This window comes from Xyrauchen texanus, chromosome 41 (assembly GCF_025860055.1).
Source record: "Xyrauchen texanus isolate HMW12.3.18 chromosome 41, RBS_HiC_50CHRs, whole genome shotgun sequence".
Classification (NCBI taxonomy): domain Eukaryota; kingdom Metazoa; phylum Chordata; class Actinopteri; order Cypriniformes; family Catostomidae; genus Xyrauchen; species Xyrauchen texanus.
The window spans coordinates 21,109,311-21,130,923 of record NC_068316.1 but is presented as its reverse complement, the minus strand read 5'-3'; the positions used below and the strand labels follow the sequence as shown (position 1 = coordinate 21,130,923).

The following is a 21,613-nucleotide window of genomic DNA, read 5'->3' as shown; positions in this document are numbered from 1 at the left end:
TGGTGAAGATATTTTAGAGGTGTATGTTATTTTAAGAGAGGAGAAGCAGGTTTAAAGCAATATTATGGGTTCAATACAAGTTAAGCTCAATCGACAGCATTTGAGGCATAATGTTGTGTACATCAAAGATACATTTTGACTTGCCACTCTTTTTCTTTAAGGAAAAACAAATCGAGGTTACATTGAGGCACTTACAATGGAAGTGAATGAGGCCAATTTTTGTAGTGGATAAAAGGCAGAAATGTGAAGCTTATAATATTATAAAAGCACATACATTAATTCTTCTAATAATACTCATGTATTATTTGAGCTGTACATTTGTTTAAATTGTAATTTTAAGTTATAACATTTGCTTTAACTTTACTCTAAAATCATGTTAACAAGCATTTTGTTTATGTCGTGTGACTAGTATTTTAACGTTTACAGATTGGCAACTTCCATTGTAAGAGCCTCACTGGAACCCAGATTTGTGCTTTTTTTTTTTAAAGAAAAGGAAGGACAAGTCAAAATAATTTTTGTGGTAATCAATATTGTCACAAATGCTCTTAATTGAGCTCAACTTGAATTGAACCTGGAACAATTCTGTAAGTAAAAAATGTACACATATAATGTGATCTCTCTTGATCTGAATTTTCCATATTTGAAAGCAGCTAACACAAATAACAGAAGCAGTACAGACCTAATTTATCACTGCATATTTAAATAATATTTTTTGAAATATCTCATGTCAGAATGTACCAAACTTTAAAACAGAGGCTGTACACCTAACTCAATTCAAAAAGACAGCCATATGATACAGAGGATACATCAAACATGCAGATGTTTGAGAGAATGAATGATCCAGTGAAGTCCCAGGCTGTATGTCACACACTGAACAGTGCTGTGAATAGAAAAGCTTCAATCAGCATTTAGAATGAACAGGATAGATTCCAGAAACATTTAACCCGTTTTAATGAGGGGTAAACACCGCCATTCATATGGTAGTTTGTCTGGCTCAACAAAATATAGGAATTGATGCATTTGTGCTACATTTTGTTCTAAATATGAATATATTTTTGATAGATAAAATCGGTTACAGACTGAATAAGCCTTCAAAGCTTTTTATTTTTATTGCTCAGCAGTATAAATACAGTTTATGTGCTACAAAATATTAGACATGATTTATAATACTGTATATGAGAGCAATTTCTTTTTTACGTCAATTGAACGATTATCTTCCTCTCCTTTCATATCTAAAACTCATGCCAGCACACACACAGATAAAAAAAAAAAATGGATGGCAACAGAACACTAAAGGAAAACATCTACAAATGCATTTAAAATGACAACAAATAAGCAATTATATTCTAATAAGCACAGACAAAATGTGATATGTAAAGAATGGGTGATAATATGAATTTACATGTACAGTATGTTACCAAAATCAGGCATGAAGAACAAAATAAAAAAGTTTCTCTGTACGTCTTTGTCATATATATCTAACACTTACAGGCTATTACATCCAGTGACATTATCAAAATTCCTCTAAAAACTGTACAATAAAGCAGTAAGCACTGGAGAAGTAAAGAGAAATATAAGGAATTCATTTTGGTCACATTTATTCTCTTAAAACAGCATCCTTTAATGCTCACACAAGGACCGAGACAGACAGAACCACAAGCACACTCATTCAGTCTTGACTAAAAACACATCTTCTGACAAAATACAGTATATAATTAAGCCAACATGTGAAGCAATATTAGTGCCATTTTGTTCAGAGCATGACTTAGCGAATAAACAATTATACGTGGTTAAACCACAATGCATAGGCCTGCTTATGGAATTTGAACAAAGACATAAACACAAATGAACAGATATGTTGTGAAATTTAGAGCACAGTAACATTACCATACAAAGAGCTTTGTATGAGGCATTTCATTGGCATTTAAGCAATTTATCTACTTGTTTGTGCAAGTGTTGAGATTAACAGAAGTGTTTTAACAGCCAAATCATATTGATATAAATAAAACCCCATTTGATCTAGTCAAATCAGAGAAGTTGCATGCGGCACGACATATATGCACACACAAACATCTTGGAACATCTAAGGAATGGGACATTTTCATTCTGTCTTCTGGCTGGTGACGTAACTGTGGGAAACATCTCAGAATTCCTGTATATCACTATACGTTCTGCATGAAATGCAAATAAGCAATCAACGTAAGATTCTCTGGGAGTGAAGTGAGGGTTACTGTAGTAACCCGCTGGACTCATTCTAGAACCAATGCTCTTTACCCCTTCATCCCCTTACATACAGAATTCAAGTGCAGCAGGCTTTTTTAAGGAATCGTATTAAGTGTTTCGGGTCAAGCAAACATTCTTACATCACACATTGTATTTTTCAGCACTTTGTGCACCACCAAAGCCACTGGAATATGAGAGAAACCAAACTTACTGTTTTTATTCAAAAGGACATAAAAACCCTTATCACAATTAAGCGTCTGTAGAAAATCCACATCAGAAAAATATGCAGGGGCTCCCCCTCATTGTAAATAGTATTTGTTCTTTTTTATATTCATATATCTCCTCGAAACCAGTTCCATGTATAAACCGCAGTCTTTGAAGGTTCACCACATATATTTATATGTATATATACATACTGTGTGTGTGTGTGTGTGTGTGTGTGTGTATACACACACACACACACGCACACACACACACACACACATACCATATTCTTAAAAAATATGAGCGAAGATAGGGGAGGGGAAAATCCTCAGGGATTTTATCTCCATTTTATGATGTCATTAGTATGGCTAGTATGTCTAGATATCAGAAGCCTTGTCTCTGTTGATAAAGAGGGTCTCTTGGCAAAAAGGGTTAACTAGAACCACACCGCTGTCGCTGTAGTCACCATTAGGAGGCAGAAATGTCTCTTGTTCCTGAAACACAAAGATAAATAAAAAGCATTAGCACTGTATACTTTGCTTTCATGCTGTTAAAGACTAATCACTCAAGGACAGCTAATTCTATACGGCTAAACACAATTCAACTAGAAGGAACATATACACTTGTCAGGTTCTATTTCCTATGGATGCATACTGTATGTTCAATTCAACAGTGTAGTTATCGTGGTGTATTGCCATGGAGATGAGGCATGGTTTTGTATGAACTGAATGGGTGGAAATAAAGAAAAAGAAGAGCAGTTATTCTCAATATATCTGTCTGTCTGTCTGCCTGTCTGCCTGCATGTCTGTCTGTCTGTCTATCTGTCTGTCTGCCTATCTATCTATCTTTCTGTCTGCCTATCTTTCTGTCTGTCTTTCTGTCTGCCTGTCTTTCTGTCTGTCTGTCTATCTATGGGTGGAAAGGGAAGGATGTGGTTGGAATGAACAGATAATACAGAAAATTAAAACCATGAAAAGAATGAGACACACAAAACTAAAGTACAAGGAGCTTAGGACAAAAGGTCCTAAAGGGTGATATTAACACCTGTGGATCACCAACATTCCAAACATGATTCTTCTTCTTCGTCTTCATCATCATCATCATCATCATCATCATCACACTTCTGTCAGAAAATCCCAGCAAGCAGTAGCATGATTAAAAGAATGGGGAAAATAAGCATGGAGAGGTTGAAATGGAAATGACAGTTAATGAATAATGGTAACGAACGAGATCTGAAAATAAAAAATAAACTAGTGGTACATTTACATTTACATTTACGCATTTGGCAGACGCTTTTATCCACGACTTACAGTGCACTTATTACAGGGACAATCCCTCCGGAGCAACCTGGAATTAAGTGCCTTGCTCAAGGAGACAATGGTGGTGACTGTGGGGATCGAACCAGCGACCTTCTGATTACCAGTTTACCAGTTATGTGGTTTAGACCACTACACCACCACCACTCCATAGTGGTAAAAAAGAGACAATTCTGGTCTCTGTACACCAGGGAGTGATATAGATAACATGAATGTTAAATCATGCCACTGCATCAAAATGTGAGATTCTTCAGATACACAGTGTCTGGATTCCAGTGATTCAATTATTTTATATTTCTAATAATATAAGGCATAAAGAAAATAACTACTTTTGGGTCATTTGCTAATATATCTGCATATACAGGACAATTAAAAACATTATTAATCCAAGAAACAATGAAGACTTTTCAGTTCACGGTAGCATTAAAGTTTCCTTTGCATTCATTTCATTTTTCCTCATAAAAAAGTTGAACTCCTAAAGACGTGAACTGTAATTTTGCAATATATGTAGGAAATCATGAAATCTCACATTAAAATGAAGACTCCTATCATATCAATAACCTTATAAAATCAGTTTTATTCTACATGGAGAGGGTCCGCACATGGGGGCTGCCATGTTAAAATCACATGACCAGCTGAATACTATTCTTAAACTCAGTAACTGCCCAGTAATTTGACACTTTCACTCATTGATTAAAGTATTCATGGCTGACTGTGAATATTACATTTCTACAATGATATCTAAAACTGACTAAATTAAATTAAATTAAATTAAATTAAATTAAATTAAACTGAAACTATTGATTTTAAATTATGATGCATCCACTAGGTGTCAGTGTAAGTCCAAGATGACACAAAAAAACTGAGTGGACCTTTAAATTGGTAAAAAACATTACCAGAAACATTAGAAATGTGTCACATAATCCTAAAGATATTATTCTAAAGTGCTAATTTGGTACTCAAGAATTAATGTATTTATTTTTTTAGATCAGATGAAAATGGTTGTGCTACTTAATGAAGTATGCGCATTGCATTAGTTTCTTTCTTTTTTTTCAGTTGCTTTGCTTAAGTATTGAGCACACTTGCATTTTTTGCAAGTCACTTTACCATTGCAAGTCAAATTGTGGTTTCAAAAATGACCAAACTGAAACAAATCTCTCTAGAAATTCATCCTTCTCTTTTTTTAAAGAGATGAAGGCTATCCCTATGCACTACTATCTTAAAAGAAGAAACCCAACTGGATTTTACGAGGATAGAGAGGTAAGTGGACGGCCCAGATACACCACAACAAAAAGTCGAGTGCATCAGTCTAGAGTTTGTGAAACAGACTCCTCACATTAAACTAAAAGCATCAATGAACAGCACATGCCACACAGAGGTCTGCAACACGTAAAACCATTTAAGGGACCCGAGAACTCGTCAGATTTCAGGCCGGGTCAGTCTTTCAAGTAGGACTTTGTGTTAAGGTTGGGTTCGTAATTAATGAAAAAATAAATTGACGTACCGAACTTGTTTCATGCAAGTGCTCTCACTCACTGACATGTGCAAACTGATGAGTTAGGGGACTTTCACACCAAACATATTTTTGCAAGCGTCTCCTCTGTTTTCCCATTGTTTTCCTATGAACACATACTGGATGACTGTCTTTGACTGACTTTTGCACCCCATCTCACTATTTCCTCAGCGTCTCATACAGGACCGGCACATTTTTAGACACGTGTCAAGAAAAAAAACTTAAAGTTTCAAAAAGGCATGTTGAAATCATTCATTGTGTTTCAGCACAGGTGTCACAAAGATTCAACATGCTGAACAAGTTGAGGCTGCAAAGAGGTGACTGTTAAATTGTTAAAGTTTCAGCACTTGATAACCAATAAAGCAATGTGTTTTCCATTCTGCTCTAGTGTACAAAGGGCTGCCATGCCTTGTTAAAACTGTGTTTGTATACAGTTACAATACTGTTACGAATGTTGCCTAAATGCTTGCATAAAATACAGCTTACTGCAACAGTACTTGCTAGGAGAAGAAATTATAAAGAGAGTAAATGATTTTGGGTTTGGGTCAGGTTTGGGCTTAATATCTGACAGAATCGTTCGGGCCGGGTAGGGTCGGGCCACACATTCTCAGGTTTGGGTCTGGTTCAGGTTTAATTTTAAGGCCCGTACAGACCTCTACTGCCAAACACCAGTTTCATCAGCAACAGTGAATGGAAGACTCTGGGTTGTTGGCATTTTAGGCAGATAATTGGAGAAAAAGCCACATCTGAAACTGGCAAATAAGGAGAAAAGATAAATGATTAGAAATGAGTGTTACAGATGGATAGATGAAAGTTTGAGGCCCTTGTTAGAAAACCTAAGGTTGGAAAATCCAACCTAAGAGATCATAGGATGAAATGCAAGGGGATGATTCTTTTTAGAGGAGTTTAGAGGCCTGCTCAGGGCACAAATCAGCCATTCTAGGATGTGCTTGGAGTCCTAGGAGCTTAAACACACAAAAAAGCAGTGATGTCATATTCTAGGCTCGTTTTCTACTTTTTGGTTATCAGTCAGTACCTCAGCTGTCTCCAGTGATTGTATCTCGCATGGGAGCTCCACAGCATGGCGAGTAAAGTAGTCCATGGTGATAGCGTCGTTCCAGTAGCTCAAGTTGTTCTCCTGAGTAGAAGACTTCTTCTTTTTCCTCATACAGCATACAGTAAGCAGCACAGCTACAGAACAGAAAAAGATTAAATACCTAATGTGACCATACATTTTTAAAATCTAACTGTTTTCAATTTTAGCTTTAGTATTGCATGCATTACTTGTGAATTTTGAAGTGTTTCACCAAGGGATAAGTAAAATAAGTCTGGGAAAGTTCTTGTTATTGATAATGACTGAAGTTTTACTTGAAGAGAAATTTAAAAGAGTCTATTATGGATAGAGATGTCTTGAAAGTTCAAGGAGGTGTGATATTTGTTACTCACAGCATGAGGAGACAGGCACGCTAATGGCAAAAACTAGCCACACAATGTCCATTATGTCCAGGCAGATTGTGTTTTTTTCATGTGGAGGAACCAGTGCAGGACCTGACTGGTTTACAGGTCCCCATGGACTCTGTGTGGTGGCTGGGACCTGTCTATTCATGAAGCTCCCGCTAGCAGTGGAGGGAGCCTCAGAGACATTTGAATCATTCACTGCAAGCAACAAGGCATCTGAGCTGTTGATAACTTCTGAGACATTCGTCAGGGAGAGAGGAGAATCATTGGACATGTTGGTGGTTCCAATGCCGTCACCTGGGGCATCCACATCGTTTTCAACATAGGTTGTACTCTCTGCTAAAGAAGTGGGATCAGATGTCTTGCTATGGTTGGAAGGTAGGTCTAAAGCTAGGGGAGGAGACTGATTAACAGTTTGTGGTAATGCCACTCCCACTGTTTCCAATGGGAGCGTAGGTTTCTCAGTTGAAGGTACATCACGCACCGTGATGGTGTGGTGTGGAGTAAACTCGTTTTTCCCTTTCTGGGTTTTGGCAGAGGAAACTGATGAGGGTAAAAGCGTAGATGGATGTTGAATGGGGTCAGTGGGCTCAAACACTCCAGACTCTGCTTGTTTCATTTCCTGGTGGCCCTCAACACCAGGGGCCATATCACTTTCAGTCCCTGAGAGAAAAGAATGGCCAGAGCCAACATTTGTGGCCTGGTTTCCACGCTCCAATCCAGTAGCATTGATCTGAGTTCTACTGATCAAACCAGAGTGCTTGATACTGTGTACTGGTCTTCTAGTGATTGTATGTGGCTTATAAGTATTAGTGCTAAAGTTCTGGGTTTGAACAGAGCTAGTTCTGTTGAACTTCCTTACAGAAGCTAGTTTAGTAGGAACATCAGCTTTCTCAGCTAAAAAAGGGATTAGAGATTGTGTCTGATCCTTGGTACCAAAAGCAAGTGTTGGAATAGAATGCACCTCATTGGCCCCTACTGCTGTTGTACGCTCTGTTGCAGCAAGAGTTTTAACTACAGCAGAAGATGCAGTAGTATTTGGTGTCTGGAGTGGGTGGACAGCAGAGCTTCTAAGGATGGCTTCAAGAGAATCCAGTGCCTTGTTGTGTTGCTCCCCACTGCTGGAACCCTCTTGCCAGCTCGAGGGCCCCGGTGAGAGTGTGGCGAGGGTTCTGCTGATTGTTGACATGGAGGCGAGGTCCCGAGTGGTTTGGCTTGGGTGAAGTTCTTCTGTGGAGAACACCAGCCCAACTGGCACAATCAGAATCAGTAGAACACCTGAGAAAGGGAGAAAGAGAAGGAGATGAACGTAGCGTTGATATACAAGTAATACTGAATCACATGCATATATATGTGGTATGCATGAGCAGAGCATATATCGACTTCTGGTGGTTTGACACACTATAAAAATAAAAGTAAATCTGCTTCCACTTTATATAAAAGATATGTGGATGTATACATAAAGTTCACTTGAAAGAAATATGCAGGATAGTTCTGCTCTATCTTTATGAATGTCTTTATTATGATAATGCTTGTATGGTTTGTATCTAGGGCTGAACAGTAACTGTCCACTACCTTTTGTACACTTAATTTAATGCCCAAACAATATAATTCAGTTTTATTTAACAATACAGGTTTTTGTGGTTTATTTCACACAATATAACAAAATATACAGTATTTTATAACATCTATTTAAAATGTTTATCTTAAATAATTTTAATGTAAAATGGTGTAAAATTTAGACTAATTTTAAAGAAATTATATATATATACAGTTTATATATATAGCATTATATTCTCATTTTTATAAGTGTAGCACATTAATAGTTTAAACTTTAACATAACGGTTTATTGATGTGAACCATGACGCTAACTGAACTCTGCCATCTCCTTGTTGTAGGCTTGTGTTGTAACATCGGGGAAGTTATTATTGTATGCTAATTCATTGTCACAAATTGATAAAATGTTAATTTATTATAAGTTTAATCCAAAGTAAAACACCACCAGACTATACTGGAGAGCAGATATGTTGAAGGGCTTGTGTGATTGCTTCATACAGATGAAAAAACAGAGTGGATTTACAGATGCTGACAGACTACAAAAGACTCAAGATGCAGGCATTTTATAAGACTTTTGTCAATTGGTTTATTGCTGTTAGGCTTCTGAAACATTCAGTGGTTGAGGAAATAAACACAGCCTGAAAATATCAACCGGTTTGCCCGAAAGGAATCGACTCAAGCTTTGGAGTCGATTCTCGATTCCCAACACCTCGGAATCAAGGAGTTGATTCTTTTTGGAATCAATTCCCAGCCCTATTTGTATCTCACCACATATCTGTGCACATACAGCAACAAGGAAATAAAAACAAGCAAACAGGCTTTATTTAGTCCATTATGTGGTTAATACAGACTGTTTAGAGATCAGTCAAGGGACAGTCTTAGCTGGGCAGCTTGATTAGTGTCTGATTAGTTGTAATGAATGCAGGTCAGGTTACAGAGTCCCTTTATAACATAATAAACAGAGGTCAGCCAACACTACCACAAGGCCTGAATGTTTCGCTCCTTAAGATGAGACTGGAAGAAAGGCTGCCTTTCACGAGGAAAGAGCAAGCCAGGCAGAAACAAACGGGAACATAAGAAAATGTAACAGCTGTAAACAATGGATATTAAAAAAAAAAAAATATGAATACACAAATACATGCCAAAACCTCATCTACTACGCAAGAGACAGAAACAACTAAAAGTATCCATGAAAAAAATCTGCCAAGCTGTGCGTAAAATTAAAGAGAAGAGAGGAGAAGAGACAAAATAAGACAAGAAGAGAAGACACATGATGAGACGATATGAGACAAGACAAGGCAAGAAAAGGCAAGATAGGATGAGATGAGACAAGGCAAGAAGAGACGGGAAGAGCAGAAATGAGGCAAGATGAGAAGAGCAATGAGTTGAGACAAGACAAGAGGAGGTGAGATGAGAAGAAATCAGACAAGACGAGAAGAGATGAAACAACAAGAGATGTGAAAACATGAGGATAAGAGAAGAGATGAGAAAAGATTAGAAAAGATGAGATGAGGTGAGAAGACACAAAATTAAACTATAAGTGACAAGACAAGTCAAGAAAAGGCATGACAGGATGAGAATAGAATGTGATGAGACTAGCAATGAGAAAAGAAGAGCGATCAGATGAGAAAAGACAAGATGAGATAAAGAGACTAGATGAGAAGAAACACTAAAACACAAGATGAGACAATATGAGATGAGACAAGATGAGAAGAGGTGAGAAGAAATTAGACAATACGATTAGAGATGTGATTAGAAGTGAAAACTTGTGGAGGAGAGAAGAGATGAGATGAGGTGAGAAGACACAAGATGAGACGATATGAGACAAGACAAAGCAAGAAAAGGTGAGATAGAATGAGATGGGATGAGATGAGATGAGACAAGACGAGGCAAGAAAATATAAGATGAGACCAAACAAGATGAGACGAGATGAGAAAAGAAGAAAAGACAAGAGAAGAGATGAGGCGAGACAAGGTGAGAAAAGGTGAGATAAGAAGAAATGAGACAAGACGAGAAGAGATGAGATGACAAGATAGGTGAAAACATGAGGAGAAAAGAGTAGAAAAATGTGATGTGATGTGACATGAAGTGATGAGATGAGAAGAAATGTGAAGAGATGAGATGAGAAGACACAAGATGAGATGATATGAGACAAGACAAGACAAGGCAAGAAAAGGTGATATATGATGAGATGGGATGAGATGAGATGAGACAACATGAGATGAGACGAGAAGAGTAATGAGACAAGACAAGACCAGATGAGATGATATGAGAAGAGATGAGGCAAGAAGGCATAAGTTGATACGAGACGAGACAAGACGATAAGAGGGGAGATGAGATGAGAAGTAAAACACGAGGAGAAGATATGAGACGAGAAAAGATGAGATGAGAAGACAAGAGAAGAAGACAAGGCGAGACAAGGCGAGAAGAAGTGAGATAATAATAAATGACACAAAATGAGAAGAGATGACATGACAAGAGAGGTGAAAACACGAGAAAAGGGAAGAGAAGAAACGTGACGAGACAAGACATGAAGTGACGAGATGAGACGAGATGAGAAGAGACAAGATGAGATGAGAAGACACAAGATGACACAATATAAGATGAGACATCAGAAAAAAGAAAGTAGACAAGAAGATATGAGGTGAGAAGACAGAAGATGAAATGATATAAGACAAGATGAGAAGAGACGAGGCGAGACGGCATAAGTTGAGACGATATGAGACGAGACAAGATGAGAAGAGACTTGATGAGAAGAGGAGAGAAGTGAAAAGAAGAAGAGGGTACACTCTTGCTATTTATTAGTTTACTTTTCCTCTTTTATAGGTGATATAAGGCACACAACTTCACAAACACATAAAATCATACAATGGGTTTCGTGACTCAGTGATCTGAGTGTTTCATCAGCATGCTATTTCAGTTGCTATAGAAACCAAGCTTCATCTTTTAGAAGAAGGATGATGGTGAGAGTTGAGACTCACAGAGTAAAGTCATATCACAAGAGGACATGGAGAGATCGGAGTCAGTTTAATGTCAGCTTCTTAACTATCTTGTTCTCATCTCTGTGTATTAATTAGATGATGGCATTTCTCTTGTTCAAACCTTAATTTAAAAGCAACCCTATTCTTTTTCACATATGCACACACAAAATGTACATTACCACTATTCAAATCATACATATCATTAATGCCTTCACGCTATACACAAAGAAACCTACAAACTTTTTATGTATAGGCAATAATATGCATTTAAGATGTAAATTATCTCACACACGTACTGTCTATCTCTCTTTCTCTCTCTCTATGTGTGTGTGTGTGTGAGCGTGTATATAAAAAATGACAGAATTAATCACTGGTCAACTTCTCACATCTACCTAGCCAATTTCTGACATCTACCTGGCTTCTATTAGGTAGGTCCTTATTGAATGTTTTATGAACTGAGTGTTTCCCATTTATCCAAAAAACAAATTCTGCTGAGAAAATGCGGAACAGAGATAAACAGACACTTTCTGATCCAAGCGCCGAGGCAAACTCTTTATTAACATACCAAACAGAAGCCTGCCCTTACCAGCAACCTACACGGCTTTGACAACCATGCTAATTTAAAAGTTTACCACTTCAGTCCATAAGCGCTGACAGTATTTGCCATGTCCTGTTTTCTTGGAATCAGTCAGAAGAATGCATAACCTCATTTACCATCCACCCTTGCCAATCCAACACTGCATTAATAAAACATCAACCCCATAAATAAAACATGACTCGATGCTCATTTCACAACAAAGTGGCGCGTTTAGATCAGACACAAGCTCCCAAACCCGTAAAAATCATCTGAGCATAAGCTCCCTAGACCAATGTAAACACAACGCTTATTAAAGATCATAACCGCTGTCCTATTAGCAAAGTCATGTTTTATAAATGACCAAACCAAAAATATTAAGGCTGTGGAAATTGCTTTCAAGTCTGTTGGCATCAGAAACATCTGTGATTACTCAGTAGTTCATTTTGAGGTTTTTATTTTTATTTTGACTACGCCTTTTGCTTGTCAGTTCCCTCTGGTTTGTGCACTGGCAATCTGGTACTTGGATGATCAGTCAAAAATTATGTCTTTGAGACATGTACTTTAACTCTATTCTTGAAGGAGGAAGCGGGAGCCAGGTAAACAATCACACACACACAAAGATCTGCTTTTCAGCATAACATTGCGCGAGCACACGCACACACACACACACACGTTTTGTTTTATATCATCATGGGGACTTTCCATAGACTTCTATGGATTTTAAACGGATCTAATGATAATTTATATCTCCTAACTATACCCCTCACAGAAACCTTTTTGCATTTAAAAAAAAAAACATTGTTTACTAAGCCATTTCCTTGAAGGACACACACGTTTGGTTTTATATCATCATGGGGCCCTCACAAAGAATTTTCTGCATTTTTACATTTTCAAAAAACATAATTTAGTATAATTTATAAACTGTTTTCCTCATGGGGACTGACTGATTGTCCCCACAATGTTAAAAATTTCAGGTTTTACTGTCCTTATGGGCACATTTGTTCCCCACAACGTAGGGAATACCTGGTCTCTCATACACACACACACACACACACACACACACACACACACACGAACACACACACACACAAACACACACAGCTTCATGTGTCTCTCTCTCTCTCCTCTGGCAGTCTGTATTGGGTCATTTATCCCTCTCCAGCTTTCAATGCAACACAGAACAGCTGTTAAATATAATTTCCCCCAGGTGTCAATCCTTACCGTTCTTCCTCTCCCAGCCTCGCTCTCCAAAGACATCATGCCATGCCCACATCACCACAGTCTTATATCAAAGATGGATAATCTCATAGGAAAATCACAAGCCAATAATCTCTGAGATCACTTCACAACAGACACAATGTAGCTTTTGAAAGAAAGAAGTCTTCATGGATTAATAGCACTGGTTAATGGACCACTTGCATGTACAAATTTGTGTTTGAGTATGTATATGATACACAATGTTATTAAGAGAAGAAGGACATCCAAGTAGTATGTTCCTAAATCAACAACCTTGTAGATCTAAGGGGCCATTCAGAACAAACTTGTTCTTGTGTTAAAAAAACGGCACAGCGCAATGAATAGAATGGAATGCGTGTGCTTCGAGTTGTGTTTTTAAAAGATTACGATCTTTTTTTATCATGACACGGGACCTAACATCACAGCACTCCTGCGCAAAACAATAAGATGCTGCGAAATGGACAAAGATGTCAGTCTAGGGCGTGCTGACACAGAAAATAACTTAAAAACTGTGCATATGGACACAAAAATGCATTTGGTGTGAACCAGGGTCAGTAATTAAGGGTAATGCCACGGACAATGACAAAAATGCCCCCCGAAATTAATTAATAATAATTTCTTCTGTTTTGTTTATTTTTGATATATGTTATAGTTCTGAATATTCTATTATATTCCTTGGTATACATACAGTATTATGGCATAAAATAATTAATGATTTAATTCTTATCTAAGAGGTAATAAACTCTCAATACTGACTAGTCGACAAGTCTGTCCCTAGTACTCAAACACACTCACACTCATAGCAACGCATGTCAAGATTCTTTACATGTCAACATGTCAAACATTGAGTAAGGACTTAGTTTTGTTTTTGCACTGATTTGAATGGAAAAAGGAAGAAAAAGAGACCAGCACCAATTCTCCAATAACCAGAATAAACCAGCCTGAACCAGCATGGAAATTCATGCTGGTCTTTGCTGGTCTTTGTTGCAAGGTAGGGTTATGGTTAGGATAATGAATGTTTAATAAGAATATTAATCCAGGACCAAGAAAGACTTTTGATCCAGGAACATGTCCATACTTGACATACAGTACATGTGTATGAATGGGAGAGAGAAAGAGAAAAGATTTGTCTTCGTCATCCTATTTATTTCTTTTCTTTTTTTTTTTTTTCACTTTTTAAAGAAACACTGGCCTGACCAAGGTTATCTCCCATCTTTCAATTAATGACTCACTCTCTAGTGACATTTATGCTACACACACACACACACACACACACACACACACACACACACACACACACACACACACACACACACACGTTGTGTTTCCATGTTTTATGGGGACTTTCCATAGACATAATGGTTTTTATACTGTACAAACTTTATATTCTATCCCCTAAACCTAACCCTACCCCTAAACCTAACCCTCACAGAAAACTTTCTGCATTTTTACATTTTCAAAAAACATAATTTAGTATGATTTATAAGCTGTTTTCCTCATGGGGACCGACAAAATGTCCCCACAAGGTCAAAAATTTCGGGTTTTACTATCCTTATGGGGACATTTGGTCCCCACAAAGTGATAAATACACGCTCTCACACACACACACACACACACACACACACACACACACACACACATGTTGTGTTTCCATGTTTTATGGGGACTTTCCATAGACATAATGGTTTTATACTGTACAAACTTTATATTCTATCCCCTAAACCTAACCCTACCCCTAAACCTAACCCTCACAGAAAACTTTCTGCATTTTTACATTTTCAAAAAACATAATTTAGTATGATTGATAAGCTGTTTTCCTCATGGGGACCGACAAAATGTCCCCACAAGGTCAAAAATTTCAGGTTTTACTATCCTTATGGGGACATTTGGTCCCCACAAAGTGATAAATACACGCTCACACATACACACACACACACACTCACACTCACACTCCTATGACTCACAGTCTAATAGTGAGTGGGAGGAAGAGGTTGAGAGGACATAATACATCTCAGCATCTCAGCACTGGGCAAAAGCACCAACTGGCTACTTTGCAAGATGAGCACTGAGCATTATCCCTTGAAGGATAATTCACCCAAAAATGCCATCCCAGATGTGTATTACTTTCTTTCTTCTGCAGAACAGAAGACTATCCCAGCTCTGTAGGTCCATGCAATGCAATTGAATGGGAACCAAAATTCTGAAGCTCTAAAATCACACAAAGGCAGCATAAATTTAATCCATAAGACTCCAGTGGTTAAATCAATGTCTTCAGAAGTGATATGATAGGTGTGGGTGAGAAAACAAATCAAAATTTACCCAGTGGGTGGCGATTTGCACAATATATGCAAATTGCCAAAAACAAAAGAAGAAGAATGAAAACGGAAATTATTTGATTGATAGTGTATTTAACGATGGGAGTCTTATGGATTACGTTTTTGCTGCCTTTATGTCCTTTTGGAGCTTAAAATGTTTAGTACCCATTCACTTGCATTGTATGGACCTATAGAGCTGAAATATTTGTCTAAAAATCTGTTCAGCATAAGAAAGAATATCACACATCTGGGATGGCATTATGGTGAGTAAATTATTCCTTTTTAAGCTGTTTAATGGGTGTAATTGAGTAGTATTCAACAAAGTCTGAAACATTTTTGCAAAAATTGTACGTTTAGGGGTACAACAGTTTGTACTGGTCATGTCAATCAGAATGTATTCTAATGTGAATCTTATCTGCCCCTAAAGGTTACATATACTGGGGTACTGCCACAGTGACAAGTTGTTGAAATGTAAAATTTTTGCAACTTTTCTGACAGTACATGCCACACGCAGTGGAGTCTAAAAGTTTAATGACCACTTCTGAAAATGCTTCTATTTTGCATTATTTTCTGATTTAATAATAATAATAATAATAATTACAAATAATATAACAATTTGAGTGAATAATGTTTTCAGGAATTTCAGAATGTATTAGTATTTAGTAGGTCCCCTTTTGCATTAATAACAGGATGCATTCGAGCTGGCATGGGCTCCACAGGTTTGTGCAAAACCTGATGATTCATGTTATGCCAGCATGAATCCGAACTTTAGCACAAAGAAGTGAAAATGGCAAAAAGATGACAAGTGTGTTTGACCTGATGAAGACCCAATTTGGGCTGAAACTTTCCCAATAAACTGTAACGTTTAGCAGTGTGACAGCATCTCTACTCATTCTCATGTATATGCGTGTGCAATGTCAGGGCCAAAGTGGATTAATTAGTAATTAGTTGGAGCAGTGGTGTTAATGTAGTAAAATAATGCTTTTTACACACATAAATATATATATATTTATAAATTACATGCGCTTCCATCTGATAATCTACAGATAAAAATAATCTTCAGAGGTGGATGGGTAGGGGTTTTTTTCTCTGACACAAAACTACTCTAAATAACACTTAGCTATGGAATTAATAAAAGTAATTTTTTATTTCTTTCACATTTTTCCTTTTTTCCGATTTTCTCCCCTTTTCTCCCCAATTTGGAATGCCAATTCCCAATGCTCTCTAAGTCCTCGTAGGAGTGTAGTGACTCATCTCAATCCGGGTGGTGGAGGACGAATCTCCTCCACGTCTGAGACCGTCAATCAGCGCATCTTATCATATGGCTTGTTGAGCGCATTACGGTGGAGACAAAGCGCATGTGGAGGCTTCACGCTATTCTTTCTAAAATGTAATTCTGCTTGTCGCACAGAGTTGTCGATGTTGTCCTTTTTCGAGCTTGACCGACCAGAGTCACTATCCTGTGACGTAATGAAGCTAGGAAGCAAGTTGCAAGTTGACAATTAGTTTATTGACAGTCAAATTGAGAAGATAGGGGAAAAGTCCGGGTGATGGTCTAGTGGCGAGAGTCTCCAATGGTCAGATGATCGTGGTGAGAAGAGTGAAGAGAAGTGTTGAACAGACACGGCTGAATCCGGGTAACAGCAAACAGGACACCGAAACAGGGACAACGAGAGAACTGGACTGGAACTCTGAAGAGCTGAACAACACCGGACATCACAAACAACGATCTGACAAGGAGATGAGAGAGTGGTGAGAATTTAAAGGGAATGGGAATGAGTAACAGCTGGTGAGAGGAGTGATTGCGGCAGAGCGCTAATCATGGTACAAACAACACGCCCACACATTCACGCACCCACACAACACACACTAAGAACAAGGCACGAGACAAGGAAGAGACATAGGATTAAATACCGTGACAGTACCCCTCCCCTAGGAACGCCTCCTGGCGTTCCCAGGCTCCCTTACCTGCCGATTGTAGTCATCGATAAGGGAGTGATCCAGAATGTCTCTGGCCGGTACCCAACCTCTCTCCTCCGGACCGTAACCTTCCCAGTCCACCAGGTACTGAAATCCGCGTCCCCTCCGCCTTGAGTCCAGAATACGGTTGACCGAATAAGTAGGTTCCCGCCTCACGAAGTCGCGGCGGGGGAACCGAACCGGCGGGTTAATGCGGGAATAAAAGACGGGTTTTATTTTGGATACATGAAATACGGGTGAATTCTCCTGTACGCTGGAGGAAGGTTGAGGCGGACTGCCACCGGACTAACGATCTTGGTGACAGCTGAACGGGCCAATAAATTTAGGTGCAAGTTTATTAGATACGGAACGTAGAGGAATGTTCTTAGTAGAAAGCCACACTTTTTGACCAACGACGTATACGGGAGGCCTAGACCGGTGGCGATCAGCTTTGGCCTTGGTGCGTGACCCCACTTGGAGTAGAGTCTCCCGGCCCTAGTCCAAGTGCGGTGACACCTCTGGACGAAGGCGTGAGCGGAGGGACCGCGACTTCGGATTCCAGACTAGGAAAAATAGGTGGCTGGTAACCTACACTACACTCAAACGGAGATAGGCCCGTGGATGATACTGGTAACGTGTTGTGGGCGTACTCAACAAAAGACAGTTGCTGACTCCATGAGGAAGGATTCTTGGATACCAAACATCGTAACGTTCTCTCCAGATCCTGGTTGGCTCGCTCAGATTGACCATTGCTCTGGGGATGAAACCCTGAGGACAGACTAACAGTCGCTCCCAGTAATTTACAAAATTCTCGCCAAAATTTGGACACAAATTGGGGTCCTCTGTCAGAGACCACATCTGTCGGGAGGCCATGTAGCCGAAAGACGTGGTCAATGACAATCACCGCTGTCTCCTTGGCAGAGGGTAATTTGGGCAAGGGAATGAAGTGGGCCAGCCGAGAACCGGTCCACCACGGTTAAAACTACCGTGTGTCCCTGTGAGGGTGGGAGGGCGGTGATAAAATCTAGAGCGATATGGGACCAGGGTCTCGATGGCACCGGCAGCGGTTGAAGTAACCCGCCTGGGGGTCGATTGGAACTCTTACCAGTGGCGCAGACTGAGCAAGCCAAAACAAAACTGTGAACGCCACGAACCATCAAAGGCCACCAGAATCGTTGCTTGACTAAAAACTTAGTTCGATTAACTCCTGGATGACAAGCCACATTAGAACAATGTCCCCACTGAATAACGCTGGACCGTAACCCTCCGGCACAAACAAACGGTTCGGTGGGCACCGAGCCGGGGCGTTACCCTTCTAAGGCCGTCTTGACCTTCGATTCGATCTCCCATGTGAGTGTAGAGATGAATAGAGTCTCTGGTAAAATGCACTCGGAGTAGACGGGCGCTCGGAGTGATCAAAAATACGTGATAAAGAATCGGGTTTGATGTTCTTGGAACCCGGCGTACGAGAGAGTAAAATCAAAACGACCGAAAAAAGAGCCCACCGAGCCTGCCTGGAGTTTAATCTTTAGCTGTGCGAATATATTCCAAATTCTTGTGATCGGTCCAGACGATAAAAGGTACCCCGAACCCTCCAACCAGTGGCTCATTCCTCCAAAGCTAACTTGACTGCCAACAACTCTCTGTTACCAATGTCATAATTACGCTCGGCCGAGGACAAGCGATGAGAAAAAACGCGCAAGGGTGTATCTTGTCGCCTGAAGGAGAACGCTGGGATAGCACTGCGCCTACCCCCACCTCTGATGCATCGACCTCCACCACGTAACTGACGTGATGGATCAGGGGTTATCAGGATGGGGGCTGAAACAAAGCAACCTTTCAGTTTGGCAAACGCAGCCTCAGCTGCGTCTGACCACCTGAACGTTGTTCTGGGGAGGTCAGGGCGGTCAGAGGTGTGGCTAGTTGACTGAAATTGCGAATGAAACGCCGGTAGAAATTGGCGAACCCCAGGAATCTCAGTAGGGCCTTACGAGACTCTGGACTTGGCCAATCTACCACAGCCTTGATCTTCTCAGGATCCATGCGCATTCCCTCAACCGACACGATGTACCCTAAGAAAGGAACAGACTGTGCATGAAAAGCGCATTTCTCGCTTTGACAAAAAGCCCATTCTCTAGCAATCTCTGAAGCACTAGCCGGACGTGCTGCACATGTTCCTGGAGAGAAGAAGAAAAATCAATATGTCATCCAGGTAAACATATATGAACTGATCAACCATGTCTCGCAGCACGCCATTGACGAGTGCCTGGAAGACCGCTGGGGAGTTGGACAAGTCGAACGGCATGACCAAGTATTCAAAGTGCCCCTGGGGGTGTTGAAAGCGGTTTTCCATTCATCCCCCTCCCTGATGCGGACCAAATGATAAGCATTACGTAAATCCAATTTCGTGAAGATGGATGCTCCCTGCAACCTCTCAAAAGCTGAAGACATCAACGGTAGAGGATAAGTATTCTTTACCGTGATGTTGTTCAGCCCCGGTAATCAATGCAAGGTCGCAGAGATCCATCCTTCTTCCCCACAAAAAGAATCCCACCGCTGGAGAAGAGGAAGGGCGGATGAATCCATTAGCTAGAGAATCAGAAATATATTTCTCCATAGCCTCCCTCTCTGGAATCGAGAGTGAATATAACTTGCCCTTAGGCGGAGATGTACCTGGCAATAACTCTATGGCACAGTCATAGGGACGATGTGGAGGGAGAGAAGCCGCCCGAGACTTACTGAACACCTCCTTCAGGTCCAGGTACTCGCGGGCACGCTAGGATAAATCCACCGCCTCTTCCTGAAAAACAGGGACAAAAACAGACGAACAGGCAGAAACAAGACAAGACTTATGACATTGAGTGCTCCACGCTGACACAGACTTAGACTGCCAGTCCACTTTAGGGTTGTGATGGGTGAGCCAGGGATGACCAAGGACGATGGGGGCAAGAGGAGTGTCCAGTATGTAGAAGGAGATGGTCTCGGTGTGATTGCCTGACGTGACGAGAGTGATGTCTTCAGTGGCTAGGGAAATGGTGGGAAGTTTCTGGCCATTGAGGGCGTGAACAGCGATCCGGTGAGTGAGAGACTTGAGGGGACTTGGTGGTTGAGTGCAAAAGTGTAGTCCATGAAATTTCCTTCGGCCCCAGAATCCAGAAGTGCTCGACAGTCGTGACGGTGATTAGACCATTGAAGACTTACCGGAAGGAGGGTAGATGTGGATGAGGTCTTCTGGCGGAGATCCCACCCGATAGTAGCCTCATACTTGCTATCGGGCGGATCCTTTTAAAGGACAGTTGTAGGCAAAATGTCCAGCACCACCACAGTACAAACACAGTCCCTGGGATCTCCGCCTTTCCTTCTCCTCCCGGAAAGCCGGGCTCGACCCACCTGCATGGGCTCGGGATCACAGACGGGCTGAACGCGCCCCGCCTCCAGAACATTGACCGCCTAATCCTCTCAAGGGGCGGTTGGTTTGTACTCGCTGTTCCATTCTGGATAACCTTGCGTCCACTCTAAGCGCCAAGGCGATCAAATCGTTTAGCTTGGTGGGGAGATCCATGGCGTATATCTCCTTTTGGACGCGATCAGCCAGCCCATGCAGGAACATGTCCCACTGCGCCTCCTCGCTCCATTGGCTCTCCGCCGCTAGCGTCCGAACTCGATAGAAAAGTCTGATACAGATCTCTCCCCTGACGCAAGTCGGCCAGCACTCTGGCTGCCTCTCTACCGAGACAGCACGGTCGAAAACTCGCTTCATCTCCGCGGAGAGTGCTTGAAAAGAGGTGCAGCATTCATCTTGATTCTCCCACACCGCCGTTCCCCAAAGGGCCGCTCTCCCAGAAAGTAGCGTCAGGACAAAAGCTGACCTTGGTTCTTTCATCACAGAATGTTCTGGGTTGTAAAGAAAAATGCATTGAGCATCGTGTTAGAAAAGCTCGGCAAAAATTAGGTTCACCTGAATATAGCTCTGGAACCGGTAGGCGGGCTCCGACTGGGAGGGGGATGCTGGTGGTGGTTGAGGAATCAGCGGTGCGGGTGGCGCAGTGGGGGCTCGCAGAAGTTGAATTTGCTGGGTGAGTCCGGACACCTGCGCCACTAGAGCCTGGACAGCCGAGCCGTGTCATTGAGATTCTTCTCCTGGTTCTCCATACGAAGTCTGCTGTTCATCACGTAATTCTTCTAGGCTGTCTGAATTGTTACTCGCTGCTTCCATCTTGTGGTCAGATCGTTCTGTGACGTAATGAAGCTAGGAAGCAAGTTGCAAGTTGAC

The 21,613-nt window shown here is 40.6% G+C and overlaps 1 protein-coding gene across 3 annotated transcripts in view; it reads right to left on the bottom strand.

Moving 5' to 3' along the window:
* Positions 1–997: 997 nt before the first annotated feature.
* Positions 998–21,613, bottom strand: part of LOC127633955 (transmembrane protein 108-like) — a 91,251-nt gene continuing 70,635 nt past the window's right edge. For all 3 annotated transcript variants that reach the window (XM_052113316.1, XM_052113319.1, XM_052113318.1), the window contains exons 3-5: positions 6,703–7,992; positions 6,293–6,447; positions 998–2,921 (exon numbers count right to left, since the gene is read on the bottom strand). In XM_052113316.1, the coding sequence (XP_051969276.1) occupies positions 2,805–2,921; positions 6,293–6,447; positions 6,703–7,992 (1,562 nt within the window). In that variant the 3' untranslated portion in view covers positions 998–2,804. The remainder of the gene's footprint in view (positions 2,922–6,292; positions 6,448–6,702; positions 7,993–21,613) is intronic.